The sequence below is a fragment of the Crocuta crocuta genome, unplaced genomic scaffold, assembly GCF_008692635.1.
Source record: "Crocuta crocuta isolate KB4526 unplaced genomic scaffold, BGI_CrCroc_1.0 scaffold271, whole genome shotgun sequence".
Lineage (NCBI taxonomy): Eukaryota > Metazoa > Chordata > Mammalia > Carnivora > Hyaenidae > Crocuta > Crocuta crocuta.
Genome location: NW_027527824.1, coordinates 2,421,527 through 2,443,742, shown reverse-complemented (window position 1 = coordinate 2,443,742; position 22,216 = coordinate 2,421,527). Strand labels below are relative to the sequence as shown.

At 44.2% G+C, this 22,216-nt stretch overlaps 1 protein-coding gene and 1 long non-coding RNA gene across 4 annotated transcripts in view; one reads left to right on the top strand and one right to left on the bottom strand.

The window, feature by feature from the left end:
• C2CD3 (C2 domain containing 3 centriole elongation regulator) overlaps positions 1–22,216 on the bottom strand; it is a 127,456-nt gene that overhangs the window by 2,777 nt on the left and 102,463 nt on the right. For 2 of the 3 annotated variants that reach the window (XM_077776610.1, XM_077776621.1), the window contains 6 exons: positions 21,583–21,788; positions 20,137–20,270; positions 16,769–16,930; positions 14,522–14,739; positions 10,299–11,217; positions 7,081–7,192 (listed from right to left, as the gene is read on the bottom strand). In XM_077776610.1, coding sequence (XP_077632736.1) covers positions 7,081–7,192; positions 10,299–11,217; positions 14,522–14,739; positions 16,769–16,930; positions 20,137–20,270; positions 21,583–21,788 — 1,751 coding nt within the window. Of the gene's footprint in view, positions 1–7,080; positions 7,193–10,298; positions 11,218–11,411; positions 11,549–14,521; positions 14,740–16,768; positions 16,931–20,136; positions 20,271–21,582; positions 21,789–22,216 lie in introns of those variants that run through there. The other variant, XM_077776632.1, reaches the window with a different exon arrangement.
• LOC144241937 (uncharacterized) overlaps positions 1–22,216 on the top strand; it is a 63,276-nt gene that overhangs the window by 37,198 nt on the left and 3,862 nt on the right. Inside the window, exons 2-3 of the long non-coding RNA XR_013338251.1 lie at positions 8,624–8,802; positions 12,136–12,202. This is a non-coding gene — a long non-coding RNA (uncharacterized LOC144241937). The remainder of the gene's footprint in view (positions 1–8,623; positions 8,803–12,135; positions 12,203–22,216) is intronic.

Sequence of the window (22,216 nt, the reverse complement as noted above, 5' to 3'; positions counted from 1 at the left end):
GAGGTCATCCACTGGAGGAGCAGCACGGCATGGACTCAGGCCTGCACCTGCTGGCTGGACCAACAACTGCCCTGGAGCTGAATCAAGTGTGGCTGGTTCAGCCAACCACCCAGCACCCACGCCTGGACCCAGCAACCTAGGGGGCCTTATCTGTATGGCCCAGGCCCAGGGACAGGGTGTGGCTCCGTGTACTGGGCAGGGCAGGGGTGTGGAAAGACAGAGAACACACTCAGCAGCATTTGGCTTTTGTTGATCTCAGTAACGTGTAAAAAAACATCGTGACTAGGAGTAAAGGTTCTTTCATCAGAGCTATTACCCCAAATACACAACTCTGAAGAAACTGGGCAGAGGTGAAATTCCTCAGAGCAGGGCTACCCCTACATGTACTAACTGCTCCTCTGAAATATTCTCATGTTCCTGCTGGAACCCTGGGTGCCCACAAAAGAGCAGAGCCCCAGGCTCAGTACAGCTTCCTGCCTTGCTCAACTTTCACCCTCTTGGCTGGCTGCCTTCCCTTAGGTTAGGACTAGGACTTTCTTGGGGCTAGAAGAGTAGCAGATTCAGCAGCCGCAGCTAGGAGCAGGGGGGAAATGGGACAAGATACACAGACTGGGGGCAAATCCCAAATTTGACCACCTAGCCCACTGCAGATGACTGGGCTCTATGATCTGAGTTCACCCTCCGTCCTGCATAGCCCATGATTTTTTTTACTTTCATAGTTTATTGTCAAGTTGGTTTCCATATAACACCCAGTGCTCATCCCAGCAAGTGCCCTCCTCCATGCCCATCACCCCCTTCCCCTCTCCCCCCCACCCATCAGCCCTCGGTTCTCAGTATTCAAGAGTCTCTCATGGTTTGCCTCCTTCCCTCTCCCCCAAAATTACTTCCCTCCCCCCCATGATTCTCTGTTAAGTTTCTCCTGTTCCACTTATAAGTGAAAACATCTGGTATCTGTCTTTCTCTGCCTTATTTTGCTCAGCATAACACCCTCGAGTTCCATCCATGTTGCTGCATAGCCTATGATTTGCAGGAGCCTCAGGCTTCCTGAGGAGGCAGGAGGAGCCTGCTATGGAAGCAGGATCATCAGACTGAGGGGCTGCAGGAGCCTTGAAGTCTGGACAGTGGGTGTTCTGTAGGGTGGAAAGCCCTTGGAAGGGTACTTTCAAAAAGAGGGGCCTGAAACAACATTAAGGTGGAATTTGAACAAAGAAGATGAGAAAGGGTCTTCCAGGTAAAGGCTGGCTTGAGCAGAGATATGGAGAGATAACTGCTAGGAAAATAGTGGGGGTGGGTTTGGCTGAGTGCAGGTATGGAGAGAAGACAAATGAGAGAACGGGGCTGATGCTTGCTGAGGGAAGTAGGCGGGGGGTGGGGGTGATTACTGTCCTAGGCTGAAGGACAGAACCGGCTTTACTGTGGTCTGGGTGTCAAGCATGGCAGCAGGCCAGGGACACCCAAACTGCCCCCATCAAATCCACTGTGCTCTCTCATTAAATTCTCCCACTTCTAAATATGGGGACCTGCTCTTTTCTGGGCATCTGGACACCGAGGCCATGAACATGAAGAGGCCTCTCTAGCCTATTATTTCAGACAGAGGTGTTTGTCTTATGGTCAAAGGTAGAGAAACCTGCTGGAATGAAAATAATGCATCCTGTAGCGAGTAAGGAGTAACAGTGGCAGGAAAATTGGGGCTTCCTCAAATCAAGAGTAACTCTCTCCTGGGGAGTTGGTTCTCATCCTGGCTCTACCACTTCTTAGCCAAGTGGCTTTGGGGAAGTCACTTTCTCTCTGGGCCTTGGTTTCCTCATCTGAAAATGGATCAACATGAGCAGAGAATGTAAGCGGAGGTGCTCTGTAACCCAGGAACTTCTTCCGGCCAGTGGGTCCCTCTTCGCCCAGGTCCCTGTGATGCAGCATCTTCTCCAAAGCTCCTCAGGAACGTCCAGCCCTCTTCTTTGGCCTGAAACGTGATCTGATCCAAGCTGCGGTGTTGTGGGTTCTCTCCACTCCAGTCCCCAGATGGATCCCCCTGAACAGAGCACCTGCTCCCAGGAAGGTGGTAGGTGCAGGTGCTCCCACTCCCCCCACGAGAGAGGAGGCTGTGGGGTGGAGTGGAATGAACACTGGCCTGGGGCCAAGCCCAACTGTCCACTTGCTTGATGCCAAGACACAATCTCTCTTGGTTTCAGTATCTTCATTACCAGATACAGCTAAGAACTGTTTGGTCATCTTACCCAGGTCTACTGGGAAGCTGAAATGAAATTCAGATGTGACTAAGACTCTGGCCAGGGACAACTCTTGCTAAGCTGGAGCTAGAGCTCACGTCTGCTGCAGAGAGCAAAAGGAGGCCTTGCTCTTCTCAGCCCTCGCCCCCGGTAGAGTAGAAGTGACATACTGCACCTTCCCAAGGCATGCCCCGTGCTAGGCCACGGCTGGCCTAGCTCTTCCCTCTCTACTGCCCCCTGCCCAGTGAACCTCTGGGCCTGGCATCTGGGCTGAAGCTCTGTGCTTTTCCAGAGGAGTTCCCTTAAGTGACATACACACTGACTTAGGAACTGGAAGCAAAATTTTTGGAAGAGCTAAAAACTGAAAGTAAATAGCTTCCTGATTCTGGCTGGCTAGGTGGGCTTGCCAACAGATTGCTGCCTCAGAGACAAGTGAGGGCCCAATACAGCTGCCTGCCTTGCTCAACTTTCACCCCCTTGGCTGGCTGCCTTCCCTTGGAGTGGCTCCCAGAGTCTTCTCTGAAGGCTCGGACTAGGACTTCCTTGGGCTACACGAGAGTAGTGGATTCAGCAGCCGCAGCTAGGAGCAGGGGGGAAGCGGGGACAAGACAGAAACCAGGGGCCTATCCCTGAGAGGCAAATCCTAAATCTGATCACCCAGCCCAAGTGCAGTGTGGCTGGGCTCCACGCTCTAAGCTCCATTCCTCACCACCCCCTGGTCCTTCCCTATTCTTCCTCTGAGAAGGATTCCCTGACAGCAGGCCCATTCCACAGAGACTAGAGCCATGCTCTCACCCTGGACCTCAGTCCTCACGCCCTAACCCCGTCCCCCCCACCCCCATACAGAATGAAGAGGCCTGACTAAATCAAGACTTCTCAACCCTCTGAACCCACACCCTGCCAGTGAGAGGACTCACAAGTTCAGATTCCTGAGAGGAAAGGGTTAAAGTGACACTCCTGGAGGGGCCCTGGCGCCTCCGGGACTCTGGCCTCAGGGTAGCTCAGGCAACTTGAGGCCAGCATCCGCCCAGGAGTCTTGTGGGCCCTTTCCCTCGAGGTGCCTGCCAAGCTGCATTGTGGGCCAGAGTGGGCACTAGCCAGTTCTGGCTCTTTCCCCTGACTTCTGTACACCATTGGCTAGGGAGCTCATCTCCTCCCGAAAGCTCTGTGTGGCCTGTATCAGAAACCCCTGGACCTTTAGGACTCTTCTTGGCACTCTGCAGAAGGCTAGGGACTCAGTGGCTCAAAGAAATGAGGCAATACAGCAGGGCCTCATGCTCTAAGAGGGACATCTCAGCCATCAGGCTCAGACCACAGGCTGAGGCACTGGGCTCAGGGAAGTTCCCTTGGGCCCCTGAGCTGATGATTTTGTAGAGGCTGAGTTTCTCTACCAGGATTGTACATCTCCTAGCTGCCTCTTGGCTTGAGAAAGGGAAACCAAGAGATAGACAAATTCCTTGCACTCCTGTGAGAAAAGCAGCAGACTTAAAGTCTTAAGACTCATAGACCAGCAGGCCAGAGACTTACGAGGCTAGGGATCTATCACCCTCAGGTGGGAGCGGTGTGTCATTCTCAGCCTCTTACTCACGGTCTGAATTGAGCACACAGTCAACTTACTACAGCCTGAAAACTGTTCTCCGTATTTCAGGGGTGCTCTGTGGGGCCTAACCTCCCAGCTCCCAGTTCTTGGTGCTAAGCTTTTGATCATGCCTTTCTTTATCTCTTAGTATTTCATCCTACCAGTACCCTCAAAGTGGAACAACCTAAGAGGCAAGACATTTCAATAATAATGATGACAAAAATAACAAATAACACTCATATAGTTCTTCTCTCTTATGTGCTATGAAGAACTGTACTTTACATATCTTAGTCAGTTAATCCTGAACAAACCAAACCCTAGGAGGCAAGTGTCTTATGCCCATTTTTTTAAAAAAGTGTACTTATTTATTTTGAGAGAGAGAGAGAGAGAACACACACGAGTGGAGGGGCAGAGAGAGGAGAGAGAGAATTTGAAGCAGACACTGTGTTTCAAGCAGAGCCTAACATGGGTTTCACCTCAAGAACTTCATAAACTGTGAGATCATGACCTGAGCCAAAACCAAGAGTCAGACGCTTAGCCAACTGAGCCACCCAGGTGGCCCGTACTGTGCCCTTTTATCAGATAAAGGAACAAAAGCACAGCAAAGTTAGATAGCTTGTCCCAGGAGGTTGGTTCCACAGCTACTAAGTGGCTGAGCTTTAAACTTAGGCTTTCTAAATTTAGAGGCCATCCTCCTTGCCACTACACAAAACTGCCTGATAGGAGAGAAGAGAGAAATACAGTTACAAATTAAGTCTGTGTTGCCTCTGGAGAGACCATGCCTAAGATTCCTCAAAGCCAGCAGCAGAGTTAGGGCAAGAAACTAGGTTTGCTGACTCAGCTCCCCAGCTGGCTGAGCACCTCGATCCCTAGTGATGTCTAAAATGCTGTGGGGTCTGGCTGAGTAGCGGTGAGAACACTAGGGTGGGAGGCAGCAGACAACTCAAGGCTCTCAAGGGTACACTCGTGCCTGGCCTTGCCTCTGACTTCCTGGCTCCTACACTCACTCCTCAGGAACATCACCTGGCCCCATGCCTGGGGTTAATCCAAGGGGTCATTGGGCGCCTGGATGGCTCAGCTGGCTAAGCATTGGACTTTGGCTCAGGTCATGATCTCACAGCTTGTGAGTTTCAGCCCCACATCAGGCTCTTGCTGACCTGCTTCAGATCCTCTGTTTCCCTCTCTTTCTGTTCCTCCCTAACTCTCTCTCTCAAAAATAAGCATTAAAAAAAATCCGAGAGGGGCACCTGGGTGGCTCAGTCAGTTAAACATCTGACTTCAATTCAGGTCATGATCTCACGGCTCGTGGGTTTGAGCCCTGTGTCGGGCTCTGTGTTGACCACTAGCTCAGAGCCTGGAGCCTGCTTCAGATTCTGTGTCTCCGTCTCTGCCCCTCTACCACTTGTACTCTCTTTCTGTCTCTCAGAAATAAACAGTAAAAACATTTAAATATATGGGGCGCCTGGGTGGCTCAGTTGGTTCAGCGTCCGACTTCGGCTCAGGTCATGATCTCATGGCTCGTGGGTTCGAGCCCCGCGTCAGGCTCTGTGCTGACAGCTCAGAGCCTGGAGCCTGTTTCGGATTCTGTGTCTCCCTCTCTCTCTCTGGCCCTCCCCTGTTCACGCTGTCTCTCTCTCTCTCTCAGAAATAAATAAAACATTAAAAAAAAAATTAAAACATTTAAATATAATTAAAAATAAAAAAAGTTATAAAGATCAGCTATGACCATGATGCTGCTAAATCTGAAAAACAACCCATTCTCTATTCAGCACCTTGGATGAATTCTTTCAAATCTAAATCAGATCTCACTCCCCTGCTTAACACACTTCAAAGGATATTTTTGCATTTAGGATAAAATCTAAACTTTTTCTCACAGTTACATGTCCTGGTGCTCTGGGCCCTTTGGCCTCATTTTGTCATTCTCTATGTTCCAGTGCCACTGGCTCTGTGTCAGTTCCTAGATCATGCCAAGTTCTTTCAGCCTCAGGGCCTTTGCATTTGCTGTTCTCTCCACCTAGAATACTCCTCTCCAAGTTTCTTACGTGGCTGGCTTTATTTTTTTTTTTTAATCTTTATTTATTTTTGAGAGAGGCAGACTGTGAGGCAGGAAAGGAGCAGGGAGAGAGGGAAACACAGAATCCAAAGCAGGCCTCAGGCTCTGAGCTGTCAGCATAGAGCCCGATGTGGGACTCGAACCCACGAACTGTGAGATAGTGACCTGAGCTGAAGTCGGATGTTTAACTGACTGAGCCACCCAGGCACCCCTGGCTCCTTCTATGTACAGTAGTCAGGAACACAGATTTTGAAACCAGACTGCTTAGGTTCCTATTCTGGCTCTATCACTTAACACCTGTGTGAGGCAAGATACTTATCCTCTAGATTGTGCCTCAGATTCTTCATCTTAAAATAGAGATACAGTATGTACCTCATTAGGTTGCTGAATGTAAAGAGTTAATATAAGGTGATTTGAACAATGTCCAGCAAGCACCACCATGACTACCATCTTTCAGTTTAAACACTGCCTCCTCAGAGACACTGTTGTTTATCAGAACACCTAGTACTCATAATCTGTAAATATTTTTTTTTTGTTTACTGTTTATACTCCACAAAACAGGGAATTTGTCTTACTATTGTATGCTCAGAGCCTAGCGCGATGCCTGATACAGGGCAGGTACTCAATAAGTATATGCTGAATGATAACAAAAGTAGTTACTATACTACTGTTATTAATATTTTCTTGCCACCTGCAAAAAAGGTCCAGAGCTGTGCCAAGGCAGCAAAGAGGAGAGCTGGGATCTGTACCCGGGTTCCAACCACCAGGCTCGGCTGAATGATGAATAGTTACAAGGTGTTCTGTAAACAACAACAGGTATATCCCTGATATTATTCTCTTCTTCCAGATCTTACTCATCTGTCAGAGTTTGCATCTCCTGCTTGAAGCTTCCTCTGCTCAAGCCCACCTTCGCTTAGTGGAGCTCCCACAGCACTCAGTATTCACTTCTTGGCTGAGTCTTATTTTTAATGTTTTTGCACTATGTCTTCCACATATCGTCTTATCTGATGATGCCCTGCTCGTAACGCATTTGCTCTTCCTCACTGTTCCTGAGCACCTCGTGCACCTCTGGGCCCCCAGAATGTGCTCAGCATAAGCGTGGAGAGTGACCACTGCTGCTGCCTTTTCAGGGATCTGGGCCGGGGCAGCTTTGCATTGTGTACATGCTTTCATGGAAGAGATGAGGACTCTCTAGGAGAGAGGTAAGCCAGTTGTTCTCTTACCTGATCAGTCGTGGCTGGTGGTGGCAAAGCTGTAGAGAATGACAGCATCCGCAGGGAGGCCTCCAGCTGCTGAGGTGGCAAAAAGAAGTTGGGCACCACAATGGATTCTGGGCTGTAATGGTAGTTAAGGGACATAGATACAAAGAGATCTCCCCCTCGCCAGACTGGCATCTCCACTGGCCCAGTGGTGCCCTCTGTCGGAAAGGCCCTGTCCACCCCTAACAAGTTGCAGTCTATACTTTCTGCAAGGGTTAGTTATAATCCTTTCTCCCCTTGGAAGCCTCCCCTAATGTTAGCTCTCACTGATCCCTCTTTTCTTTCCCATAGTCTAGAGCACAGACTGCAACACAGGCTAATGCTTGTTTTATTCTGCCAGGACTCTCAATTTTTCTCAGTATTCCTTCCAGAAGCTTCTCAAAGGCAAGGGGGATGTAAGTTTCCTTTAGTTACCTCATTATTTTCCTAGAGCCCTGCATGAGGCTGGTAAGCAGCAACATTTAAATGACACTTGCTGAGGTCCTGCTGACCCACAACTGACCCATTAGAAGCCAGTCAGGGTCGGGTGGGAAGGTGGCCCCAAGGGCAGTGTCTTAGGCTGGAGAGAGATAGATGCTTGACAGTGAAGGCTGGTCCTCTCAGTTGTTTGCTGCCAACATCCAGGAATGAAGGCTCTACATAAGAGGCTGTCTGTGGATATAGCTGGTCTACCCAGTCTGCATCTGAGCCCTAGAATTCAAGTACCACACCTTGTACTTCTCCTGTGTACCCTGTGGAAGTACCCACTACCGTGCTGAGAACATGGTGTTCCAAAAGTATTTGTTCAAGCAAAGCACTGATTCAGTCTGGGTGGGGATTATTTTGATGTTCCAATTTTTTTTTTCTGTTCAATAAGCTAAATATGGTTCTGGTTCAAATTGGTTTATCATGGTTCTAACACGCTAGACTTTTAGGCTCCAAGAGGCCAGAGATGATTGATCTTTTTTTCAGTCATACTCTTGTCACCTAGCATAGTACTCTGGGACACAGTAAGTTTTTAATAAGTATCTACTGAATGAAGTGTATCCTCAGGGCTCCATTTTGTGTGGATGATTCTCCCTTTCCATGCTCTCCCTGCTGCCCTTAACTATTTCCGGAGACACCTACCTTGATAGCTGGCCTCCTCTTGGATGTCTTATAGGCATGTGTCCAAAATGGAAATCTGCACCTTCCTCCAAAACTGTCTATCTTTATGTGCTAGTCCCTATGCAGTCAATGACATCACTTACCTCGCAACTTTTAACAGAAATCTCTAAGTCCTACTTTATATTTCTGTTTTTCTCTTCCTTGCGCCCATCTAATTCTCTCACATCTATGATGTAGATTAGATTAGCCACGCATAAAAGGCTCTCTCAGACATAGCCCTGTCTCACTCTTCACCATCTCATGTACACCTGGACTCAAAGCAGAGTGAACTGCTGCCCACATGGCCAGGCTCTTTCACCTGGTTACGCCTCTGCATACACAGTTCACTGTAACTAGAATTTTCTCTGGTCTCTGTTTACAGAATGCCTACTCATCTTTGATGTCCAGCTCCACTGTCTCTCTTCCGGGGATACACGTGAACAGCGTTGTGGCAGCTTCCTCCTCCTGCTCCCTACCATTTTGTCCATGTTTCATGATAATACTTAGAACAATAAATTGTATCACCGACTGTCTCCTGCCTCATAATAGGAACTTCTCAAGGTAAGGTCTAATTCAAATCTGTCTGCAGGAGAGCAGAGAGCCTGGCAATACCCATTTTTTGAAAGGATGAATACTTGGGAAGGTCTGAATTACAGCAGTACCCTTAGGACCTGGTCACATGTGACTGCTTCAGTGCAGACCATATATTCTGAGCACAACTGAACTTACTGTAAAGGCAGCAGTGTCAGAAGCCAGGCTGAGTGAGGCCAGGAAGGAACGCCACTGGAGGTGGTCTGCTTTCAGTGCTTACCCTCCAGCCATTTCAAAGTTTCAGCCTTTCCTGAATCCACACCCTCTACTCTCTGCTCTACAATAAGAATCACATTGTGCAGTGTGTACAAATGTTTCAATCTCTTTTGATTTTCTTAAGAATCTTGTGAAATTAGGATCGTTCAGTTCAATCTCTATTTACTGATCCCTCCCTTCTCTGTGTAATGTCTGGTGCTGGGGACACAGAAAAAAAAAAAAGACAAGGTCCCTGACCCACCAAGGGAGTATATAGTCTGGTGGGTAAGGGATTACTACCTCCATCTTATAGGTGAAGAAACTGAGGCTCAGAAAGGTTAAACTGTATGTCTGAAGTCACCCAAGTAATAAGAAGATGGGTCTAGAAGGGTCAAAAACAGGCCCCCTGGCTTCGGGTAGAGAAAGATCTCTTCTGTAAAGCAGCCTCCTTCGCTGGCAGCCTTGCAATAACCCCTGCTTGCTGTCAGGACGCCAGGTGAACTTATCTGCTCAGAGGGGTCGGCAACAGATGTGAGGGCTGTTGATGGGCTTAGGCAGTTTTTCCCATTACAGGGTCATCTGTGTTTCAAAGGAAGAAGAGGTGGAATGCCCCTTCTCTCCACTGACACCATCATTCTGGGGGGCAGGGGGAGTTGGGCAAGTCCATTTCAACTGTGCCCACTTCCTCTCTCCTTGTCTCCGTTACTTGCCTTTTTCTAAAAATATGAAGTATTAGGCAAGTCACTATAACTTTGAGCCTTAGTTTCCCTAAACGCAAAATAGAAGTGAGGATAGTGACCTTCAGGACTTAGAATGATTGAATGAAAAAGGTATGTAAAGTGCCTGGCACATAGTAAATGCTCAATCACTGCTAATACTCTCCCTTCCCCTCTACACCCTCCACTTCTATTTCAACTGAGATTAATGGTCTCATTCCTTACATCCAGAGCCCTGCCTTCAAGTGTAAAATATCGAATAGATTAATCCAATAAATCAGGCTGGGCCAGACCAGTGAATGTGCTACTAACACTGAAGCCCAGTTCAAAACATTATGCTTCAGAGGGCAGGGGTTAATAGTAGAATCATAGCACCTTATTAGGACCAGCAAGTCTTCTGAAGGGAAGGGGCTTCCTATACCTTCCAGTGCATCCCATGAGGGAGGCCACTGCTCATACTCACACTCACACACACACTAGGATGGCTTAAGTGCTAGCATCCAAAATGCTTAGAAATGGCTTAAGGGACTACTTGTGGGAAATGCCAAAGGATACAGGAGACTTTGCCTTGTGGACACCTCTGATCCAGATGTTGCCTGCTTCTGACTGATGTCAGGGCAGTTGATGGGTAGGCCTTGATGATTTTCCTTTCTGTTATGGGAGGCTAGCCTGAGAGGGAATTTCTCAAAACTATCAGCAGAGTCACTTAGTTCCGTGGAGGCAGCTTCATTCTCAGTCTGGGCTTCTGGCTTGGGCTCCTGGTCATGATCTGCTTTTGGTGCGCTCAATCCCGAAGAGGTTTTGCTCTGTTGGGCTCCTGAGAGTGTCACTTGTGAGATGAGCTGAGGGTCTGCTAAGGCAGGCTCTCGACCCCTCACCTGTGAGGCTTCACCCTCACAAGCAACAAGACTTTGCCTAGGAGAACCCTGCTTACGCAGGTGGGGGTTGACAGCCCTTTCTGGCCTGGACAGAGGGCTACTTTTGCCCTTGAGCTCCTCTTTGGGGAAAGGCTTTGAAGGACAAGAGGGGCCTTCCTTATGCACCTCATCAGCCTGAGGGCTGATGATCTCACTTGTGTCTGACATGAAACTGGACCAAGGGCTAGTTTTGTCTGTCACGGTGGTGATGTCATTGAGGGTCCTGGGCTCAATGATGTCTTCTTCATAGTCCTCATCGCTGTAGGCTGGGTCTGCCTCAGTTTCCTCACTGCTCTGCATCCTTGTAATGGGTCCTGTGTGCCCCAGTGACTCATGGAGCACTCCTCTTCCACTTGCAGTCTCTTCAAGAGTAGGGGGAGTTAGGGAGTTTCTGCCCTCATCCGGAGCTCTTTCTAATGACATATCTGGAATTGTTCTTCGTTCCTGCATTACCTCTGTGTCCTGAGCATCTGGTAGGGTGGTGACCTCTTCGCTTCTACTCCTGGCTCGGTGAGAACTCCAAGATGCTCGAGAATTTCTGGTGATAGTCTGCAGATCTGAACAGCAACAGATATCACTCTTACTACAAGGTAGGGCCACAGACCACTCAACTTTCCCATGCTAGGCTCTAGCTTCAGAGGTATTCTTGCAATCAGACTTTGAAAAATTTTAAAGATAGTTAATCCACCCAAGTCAGTGAAACTATATTCAAGGCAGTACAATTTCTAGCACTTTATTCTAACACCAGAGGACCAAAATCTAATCTGTTTATAGTTGTGGTTACATCTGTGGAAATGCTTTCAGAGACAATCTGCTCATGCTCAGGAATTCTTGGGAGCTAGGAGTCCTGGTGGGCATGTTCATGCTTCCATTTACTTCAGTAATTACCTATATTAAAAACCAAAATGAGATCTACTTATTTACCTATTTGATGACAGTTATTAAACTATATTATTTTACTTAGAAAATAAAAGCAAGTGATCTATCACCCAAATGGTAAAGTAGGGGAGTATTTCAGAGAAAATGGAAGCAGCATGGTATTATGTAAAGAGCAGAGGTTTTTGGAGCTAGTCAGTCTTGGACTCAGATCTACTTATTGTGGTCATGTGCAAACTATCCTCTTTGAACCTGTTTATCTTTAAAATGTGATTAACACAATCCTCTGCACAGGGTTATGGTAAAGAATACATCAGATAAATGGGCATACACTGTGTGGCACGTGTATAAGCAGTAAGTGGAAACTACCAGTCATTTCAAATTGTTTTTGTGATTAAATGGGAGGGAATAAATTAATAAACAGAAGTACTAAATGGTTTGTTTGCATTATTATTTAAGAAGAGAATTTTAGGAATTGGGAGGCAAATTTGACTCCTGGCGTATGGGGTCACATCTCCCTCATAGCACCTAATGGGGGTGTTCAGCCTACAGGAGGTACTGGCTACATTTAATATATTATTAATTTTTATGTCTTAAAGGAAGGTGAGTCGATGTATGAAAATGGAACATCTCTACCTGCAAACAGGAACAGGAACCAAGAAGCAGGTTAGTCAATCCTGATCCCTTGGCCTGAACCAGCCTTTCAGTCCTGGAGCAGTCTTTCTGCTTTTTATAAACCAGTCCATCCTTCAAGGCCCTGCTCTACTGCATCTCCTCCTGGAAGCCTTCCCAGGTGCACCAGCTAGATGAGATAGCTATACAGCTTTGTTCTATAAGGAAGCATTTAAGATGCTATTGTGTATGTTTTCCCCATCAGATTGTGAGCTTCTTAAAGGCACAGGTCGTGTATCGGATTCATGTTGCATTTTTAGGGTCCAGCAAAGGACCTGGCACATAGATGTAGCATAAATGAGACCCCCTCCCCTCCCAGTAACTTACTCCCCCCAAGCTTCACTGGTGTGTACTGAGACATGATGGAGGTTGGGGGAGTTTGTTTATTTAAATTGTTTTCTTTGAGGGGCGCCTGGGTGGCTCAGTCAGTTGAGTGTCCGACTTTGGGTCAGGTCATGATCTCACCACTCATGGGTTTGAGCCCCATGTCAGGCTCTGTGCTGACAGCTCAGTGCCTGGAGCCTGCTTTGGGTTCTGTGTCTTCCTCTGTCTCTGCCCCTCCTCCACTCATGCTCTGTCTCTCTCAAAAATAAATTAAAAAAAAATAAAATTTTTTAAAAAATAGTTTCTTTAAAAAATTTTTAAACATTTATTCATTTTTGAGAGATAGACTGTGAGTGGGGGAGGGGCAGAGGGAGAGACACACACAGAATCTGAAGCAGGCTCCAGGCACTGAGCTGTCAGCACAGAGCCTGACATGGGGCTCAAACCCATGAGTGGTGAGATCATGACCTGAGCTAAAGTTGGATGCTTAACTGAGCCACCCAGGCGCCTCTAAATTGTTTTCTTCAAAACAGTCATCTCTCCCTTTCAAAATTCATCCTCTCCTTAGGAAAGTCAGTTCTCATTCCATCACCCCCTTGCTTGGAACTCCCCATTTTCTTCCAGGATAAGGATTAAACTCCCAAACTTGCTTCAAGGTCCTCCAGCTCCAATCCTTCATTTCTCATCTCTCTTCTCTTTTAACATGCCCATTTAAAAGGGTTTCCTATACGCTCTCCCCTCTACCCCAAACAAGCCTCCCTCTGTTTTGCTCTTATCCTTTCTTTCTGGGGGATGGTTTCTTCAGCTGACTCTAGAATGTACACTTGATAAAAGCAAACGTAACGCTGATCTCGTCCACCATGGTATCCTCCTGGAAGCAGTAACACAGTGGTGCCTGACAGTTGGTGCTCAATAAATAGATGACTGAATAGTACCAGGCAAATGGAAGCCAAATACAACATGTACTTTGGGGACCCTGGCTACCAATAGGTCAGCTATCTGGGAAAGAGGGTAGGAAGGTTTATACCCCATATCAGTCATGGGTGGCTTCTTTCTACTTTAGAGAAAATTGAACTTATTCATCCCTGTGTACAATATACATATTTTGCTTCAGCAAAAATGACACCAAGTGATTGCTAAAGGTACTGATTTGAGTTCTCACAATTCCCCAAACTGTGCCTGATATATAAGTTCCCAGGCCTTCACCTTGCATTCTGATTCAATAAAATGGAAGAGGACTCAAGAATTTGTATTTCAAAAGAAGTACCTCAGGTGTTGAGGCACCTTTGAGAAATACTTATTCTACAGGAGTCTCTGTCTTGGGCTGCACAGTGGAATTAATTACCCGGGGAATGATGAAAAGCACTGATGCCTGGGTCCTCCACCCTCAGAGATCCTGTTGCAACTAACCTATGGTGTAGCCTGGGCATCTGGATTTTGAAAAGCTCCCTCAAGAATTCCAATATGCAGCCAAAGTAAGGACCACTGCTTTAAGGGGGTTTTCAAAGGGCTGACTATGGACCACCAACATCTAGAATCATCCGAGGTACCTGCTAAAAATGCAGGCTTCTGGCCTCTCAGAATTAGAATTTTAAATATGTCTGTAGTTGATTTTTTCCTGAAAGTAGAATGGCACAACTTCAAGAACTGCTACTGAAGAGCTCACCTAATCCATTCTCGTTTTTGACTGGGGAAATCTCGAGAAGGGAAAGGGTATGCGGAGTCAAATCCTAAGTCTGTGCCAGAACCCTACTGAGAATCTGACTTGGGTCTCCTGCCTCTCAGTCCAATGTGCTTTCCACTTCAGAATTTCCTGTGCCATGCTACTAAATCTCTCTTTCCAAAAGGAAGAGAGTAAATAAATAAGATAGTGAAAGCTGTTGGTCTCTTATTTGTCATAGGGGCTTGCCTGAGGGCAGACATTCAAATGTTTTTTGAATAGGTACCCAGTGACTATAACTCCTCAACAAAAGGGGCCCTGAGCCATACCTGTGACTAAGGAGCTGACTTGCAACACCAGGTTACTGGATTTCTCCAGAAGGCACTGGCTCTCAGGGTCTAGGCTGCTAGCTCCGGGCCCAAGATGGTCCCTATGAGTCTCCTGGGACTGCATGATGGTAGGAGTCTGAGGACTGAGGGGAAGTAAAGGCTTGGTGAGCTTCTGACTAAAGTACCGTTGGATCTGATCCAGCTCACTTAGATTCCTCCTGTAAAAAAAAGAAAGAACAGGACAAAAAAGTAATTCACTGGAATTACAAGCATCTTTTATGTTCCTCTCAGAGTACAATGCCACTGCTGGGGACAACTTTCCCCTCCTTATGTCCAGCTGATGAGATTCTTCTTCAGTGTCCAGCAAAAATCCCCCCTTCTGTAGGGAACCATTCTTGGCTACCACTCCTATGTAGTCTTCACATCTTCTTACTCTGAGAGAGTAAGGCCTTACTCGGGACTAACACTGACCTTTGCTACTTCACAATCATTCTTCACTTGATCTTAGCCAAAAGGCTGAGAAATGATAACCTCACAATCATTCTTTAAAAAAATTTTTTTAATGTTTTATTTATTCCTGAGAGAGAGAGAGAGAAACGTGAGCAGGGAAGGGTCAGAGAGAGAGGGAGACACAGAATCTGAAGCAGGCTCCAGGCTCCGAGCTGTCAGCACAGAGCCCGACGCAGGGTTCGAACCCACGAACTGTGAGATCATGACCTGCGCCGAAGTCGGATGCTTAACCGACTGAGCCACCCAGGCGCCCCATTCTTGATCTTTCAAGTAAGTAATTTCTTGTAGCAAGCCTTCCCTGAACCTCTAAATTGGTTTAAGAGGTCCTCCTCTGTGCTCCACATTTCTGTGCTCTTCAATCACATCATTTGTTGGTTTCACATCTTTCTTCTGATGTACTGTGAGCTCTGTGCTGATTCCCTCATATCTACTGTACCCAGCATAGTGCTTGTCACAAAATAAGTGAATGGATAATGAATAAATGACTTAAAAAAACCTGTTCAAAAACCTTGAATGGGACCACATTCATTCTTACCATTCTCCAGAACTTAGGACTCCACATTTTGTGCTTTCCATAACAGATGGAATATATATATACTCCATACTCAGTATATATATACTCCATACTCAGCATGGAGCCCAATGTAGGGCTCTATCTCAGGACCCTGGGATTATGACTGGAGCTGAAATCAAGAGTCAGATGCTCAACCACCTAAGCCACCGAGGTGCACCCCCCGCCCCCCCCTTAATTTTCTTATTACGTATTAGTTCCCCAAACTAGGCCGTTGGTAACAGAAGATAATATCTCAACCTTCTTTATTTCTCTGGTACACTCAATGTGCCTGGTATAATTGGCACAACACATACACTAAATACATGTGAAGTAAACTGAAAGTTATTTTATCCTTTCGTTAGGAACAGTCCGCTGTACTGCCGGTATTTCTCCAGACATGACTTGCTGTTTCATGCCTCTGGCTCCCTGTGTTTTCTGCAAGGAATGCCCTTCACATTTGTTGACCTTCTCCTTCAAAGACTAGTTCAAGTGTGACTTCTTTAAATCTTCCCATAACCAATTTAGAACGTTACTCATTCCTCTGTCTACTCTTTGCCAGAAAACCTGCAGCTCTTATCACACAGCATTATAATTATCTGGCAACAGGCTATCTCCTTCCTTCTCTGGGAATGGCAGAGCCAGGACTGGAAGTCAAGGCTATTGGACTCTGAAGCCAAGACCTTTTCACAGGAGCACACTTCTTACTAGATAACCCAAGTGCTGATTCAGATGATCTATAATGGCCCTTTCAATTCTCACAGTGCTTCTGTGGCTCAGATGCTGAATGAATTAAGAAAGAGGGAAGCATTAACAGGGCAGATGATGACCTGGATGAATTCAGTGGTTTTGAGGAGAAAGACAGTGGGCAGGATGAGGCTCTGTAAATAGTAAAGTAGATATGAAGCTGTATAATTACTAAGTTTGGTGAATAATCTACAGTTCCTGTATTAATAATAGTATAAGAGGTGGTGAAGCAATGGAAGGCCCCAAGCAGAGACAGATTTATCTGTGAAGAATCTTGAGAGGCTCCAGGGTCCAATGCAACACTAACACAGACAAAATCCCCTCGTACACCTCCCAGGGCAGTGGTAGCTGACAGAAGAGCAGTACTGCAGGTTGCCATTGCCCATTTACCTTGTGCTTTACTATGGTTTCCTGTGTCTTTTCTCAGCACAGGGCCTTACCTGAGAGAAGTGAGAATGGAAGTGTGGGAGGATAAAGGCAGTGTGGTCAGTTTGTCATCACGTGGCAAAACTGCCTCTCCCTGCTGTAGGGATTCATGAAATCGGCGGATGTTCTGCACATGCTCTTCATGGCGTGATGCCTGACTTCTTGCAGTACTGCTTCTGTCAGGAATAAATGGGGCCAAAATAAATTCCCAACCAATTAGAAAACTAATGTGACAATCAACAAATAACTCTCTGACAATGGTAATGTAAATCCATCCCCATTACCACAGTCCTGGCTTTAGTAATTCTTGTTTAGATTACAACAACTATCTTCCAAATAATCTTCCTTCAGTCTTAACCACTCTCCTTTATTTTTCTTCTCTTTTCAAATGTGAATTCCAGTGTAGTTAACATACAGTGTTATATTAGTTTCAGGTGTACAATAAAGTGATTCAAATGTTCCATACTCAGTGCTCATCAAGACATGTGTAATTTTTTTGTTGTTTATTTGTTGAGAGAGAGAGAGAGAGAGAGAGAGACAGAATCCTAAGTATGCTCCAGGTTCTGAGCTGTCAGCATAGAGCGTGATGTGGGGCTCAAACTCAGAAACCATGAGATCATGGCCTGAGCTGAAGAAGTTGGACGCTCGACCAACTGAGCCACCCAGGGGCTCCACATTTAGTATGTTTTTAAGCTTCACCCATGCTGTAGCATGTACCAGTAATTCATTCCTTCTTATGGCTGTATAATTTTCCATTTACAGAGTTATGATATTCTGTTTATCTACTAATCAGATGATGGACGTTGTTGTTTCTATTTTTTAGTTATTAGGAATAATGCTACTGCAAACACTCATGTATGGACATATGATTTGTTCTCTTGGGTATATACTTAGAAGTGGACTTATTGGATCATATGATATGTTTAACCTTTCAAAAGGAAGTGCCAGACTGTTTTCCAAAGCAGCTGTGCCATTTTAAAATCCCACCTACCATGTATGAGGGTTCCAATTTCTCCACATCCTCCTCAACATTCTGTCATATTTGTCTTTTTGATTATAGTCATTGCAGTGGGTGTGAAGTGGTATCTCATTGTGGTTTCCATTTACATTTTCCTGATGGCTGAAGATGTTAACCATCTTTTCATGTGTTTATTGACCATTTGTATATGTTCTTTGGACATATGTCAATTCAGATCATTTGTCCATTTTAAGTGTATCACTTGCTGTTTATTACTGAGTTGCAGGGATTCTTTATATATTCTGGTACAAGTCCCTTATCATATCTGTGGTTTACAATTATTTTCTCCCATACTGTTGGTTGCCTTTTCATTTTCTTGATGGTATCACTTGTAGCATTAAAGATTTTAGTTTTGATGAATCCAGCGTACTTTTTCTTTTGTTGCCTTATGTTAGGAATCATTGCCTAATCTAAGGTCATAAAGATTCACTCCTATTTTTCTTCTAGCAGTTTTACAGTTTTAGCTCTTACATTTAGATATATGATCCTTTTGGAGTTAATTTTTGTATAAAGTGTGAAGAAGGGGTCCAACTTCAATCTTTTGCATCTGGATATACAGCATCATTTTCTGAAGACTATTTTTTCCTCACTAAATGCCTCACTTGGCATCTCTGGCACATGTGTTTATTCTGGACTGCCAATATATTCTACTAATTTATATTTCTATCTTTATACCAGTAGCACACTGTACTGTTCACAGTAGCTTTGTGTTACACTTTGAAATTAGGAATTCATTCTTCTTTTTCAAGATTGTTTTGCCTACTCTGTCCCTTAAGCTTCTATGTGAACTTTAGGACTACTTTGCCCATTTCCATGAAAAATGCAGCAGGGATTATGATAGGGAGCGTGCTGAATCTGTAGATCAATTTGGGGAATGCTGCCATCTTAACAATATTAAGTCTTCAATCTGTGAACATGGGATATCCTTCTATTTATTCAGACCTTCTTTAATTTCTTTTAACAATATTTTGTAGTTTTCAGAGGAAGTTTTGTACTTTTTTTTGTTAAGTTTATTTTTAAGTATTTTATTCTTTTTGATGCTATTGTAAATGGAATTGTTTTCTCAATTTCATTTTGGGTTATTCATTGTTGACGTACAGATAAACAACTGATTTTGTATCTTAGATTTAAAAATGTTGGTTGAGGGCATCTGGGTAGCTCAGTTGGTTAAGCACCCAACTCTGGTTTTTGGCTCCGGTCATGATCTCATGGCTTCATGGGTTCTAGCCCCACATTGGGCTCTGTGCTGGAAGTACGGAGCCTGCATAGAATTCTCTCTCTCCCTTTCTCTCTGCCCCTCTCCCACTCGTGCTCTCTCTCAAGATAAATAAACAAAAAAATAAATAAAAATGTTGTTTGAAATTTCTAATATGGTAAAAATAGATATAATCTACCTAAATAAACCTCTTGGAGGTTATCAATAAGTTTTAAGAGTATAAAAGCGTTCTGAAGTGGAAATGTTTGGAAACTGCTTTACTAAGGTATAAATGGTATATAATAAATGTCACATATTCAAAGTGTATAATAGGAGGTATTTTTTAGGGTATATTTTTTATTGTGACTGAAAAACTACTGAGCAAACAACAACCCTTTATTGGAGAACTATCAAAACTGGTTATTTGGTCCAAGTATAGCATCATTTCACACCACAATATTGAGTTTTGACATATGTGTACATCTAAGGAAGCCATTACAACATTAAGATTATGAACTTATCCATCACCCTTAAAACTTTCCTCCTGTCCTTTAAAATTCCTCCTTCTTTCTTGCTCTAGTCATCCTCCCTTGTCCCTACTCCAAACAACTACTGATTGCTTTCTGTCACTATAGATTAGTATGTGTTTTCTAAAATTTTATATAAATGTAATCAGATACAATGTACCCTCTTTTGTCTAGCTTCTCTCTCAACATAATTATTTTGAGGTTCATTTTGTTGTATATCAGTATTGCCTTTGAAAAATTTTTGAGTAATGTTTTTTGTATGAATATACCATAATTTGGTTAGCCTTAGATGGCTGGCTGGATCAGAATATGTCATTTTGATGTGGTCCTTTTGAGGTGGGAACAGGGATATTTTTATGTGGACATAAAGCAAACCACTAGACTTAGCTTTAGCAATTACTAAATAGTGTCCTCACCATTGATCTGTATTTTATCCTAATACCAGTACCCTTATCCTATCCATGTCTCTGCCTGGGATTCTCTCTCTCTCTGCCTGTCCCCTGCTCATACTCTCTAGCTCTCAAAATTATATAAATAAATAAAAAAGATGATAAAAGAAAGAAAGGCAAGAGGAATGACAAGTCAGTTCTGTTAGTATACCTCCAACTCTCTGACTCTGTTTCTTCCCAAAAATTCACTCACCTCCCAGGAGAAGAGAAATCAAGTCCCCTTGATGAGGTGTGAGCAGGCTGTGCTGGGGTCCATCTTGCAGTGCAGCCAGGGAATGAAGCATACATATCAGAAGCAGGGAAGGAAAAGGGGCTGTATATTGGGATCTATAGAATCAATGGGAAAAATGGTACACTTGTCACCACAAATTCGTTTGGAACAAAGTAGTATAAATAAATTTGTAAAAATTTATTGTAAGTAGATAAATATAATTTACTGAGCACTTTCAATGTGTTGAAGGCTGTACTAAGCAATTTACGTGCATTTTCTCATTTAAACTTCACAATCATCTTATAAGGTAGGTACTAGTATTACCCCTGTTTTACACACTATGCTATCAGATTGCTTTTTAGTTGCTTTATCTGTATTTATGTTCCTGATCCTCCAGTTAGTTTGTGAACTCCTAGACAGATAGATATCATTTTATTTTACACGTGAGGATGATCTGGCTGTTGTTATTTCTTGTCTCATGACTACCAGGGTTGGTATGAAGAAAAGACCTTCTTATACAGGGACTGTTTAACTTTGTCACTTTCTCATGCATTCATTCATGGATTCAATATTTACTGATGCACACTCTGTCAGACCCTGGGGCAGACATCCATGATGATAAAAAAAAAAAAAAAACCCTCCACAATCTTTACTTTGATAGAGTTCGCTTGCCTGTGACAGTCTTTGATAATTAAACTCCCTGAAAGAGTGGTCTGTATTTGCTATCATTGATTCCCCTTTTTGTTTTTTTAAATAAGACAGACTAATGGTTTTAATGTAACAGAATTTTTGAAAACTTCAGCCAATATGATTTCAAACTCCAAACTCCATGCTGCAAACAATGAGATACAGCCATTTGTGAGACCATGGAACAACTGATGGTTGTTAGAGGGGAGGGAAAAGGCAAAATGGGTGAAGAGGAGTGGGAGATACACGCTTTCAGTCATGGAATCAATAAGTCACGGGAATAAAAGGCACATCATAGAGAATATACAGTCAATGGTATTGTAACAACACTGTATGGTGACAGATGGTGGCTGTACTTGTGAGCACAGCATAATATATAAACTTCTCAAATCATTATGTTGTATACCTGAAGCTAATGTAACATTGTGTGTCAACTATATACTCTAGTAAAAAAATTTTTAACTGAGATATAATTAATGTATTATAAAATTCACCCTTTAAAAATGTTCAATTAAGTGGTTTTCAGTATATTCAGAGTTGTGAATTCATCACCACTATGTAATTCCACTATGTACACCACTGTGTAATTTTTATCACCCTAAAAAGGTCATGAGATCATTATGAGACACAAATACATAATGTGTTCTGTAAGCTGGAAAGTACCAAACACATGTAAAGGATCTTCTTATAGATTTTTCAGTAAAACCTTTACTGGATAAGAATATGAATTAGGATATGTACCCGTAATCCTGGGGTCTCCATCCCACGTCTTGATTGTTTTTCTTCTTTAAAGTGCATCAAATTTTCCAGAGGGGAGACAGCAACTTTTATCTGCCCCTGGCACTCTCCACTGAAATCTGTGATGTTGTACCAGCCACAGACAAACTGGAAGCCAGAGAGAAGTGGGGAGAGGTCCACTGAGGCAAAGCCAATCACCCTCTCCTCATCTGTGGGGGGAAAAGAGAAGAGTTGGGCAGTGTGGCTGGGCATGTCTTGCCACTGATATTAGAGGCTGCACAGAGAATAGCTGATTCAGAGGCNGTTCAGTGATACCAAAATCAAAAAGAGGAAGGAGACTGGCAACCACAACCTGCTTTCACTATGAATTCCCTTTTTGTATGGCAGGGAAAAGCTAGCAGAATTGAGTTCTGTCCTCTTGATATAGACAATTGGAAAATGACCCTTAAACAGAAGAAACACTTGTTCTTTTCATTATGTTATCATGTCTCAGTGATCTTCGTCAGGGCAGTGGGTCTTGAAAAAAATCATTTGAAAGACCATCACCCTTGGAATTATGAGGGATTTACAGTTTCCAATTTATACTTGTCTGTATTTTCCAAATTCTCTATAACATACACATGTATTATATTTAATT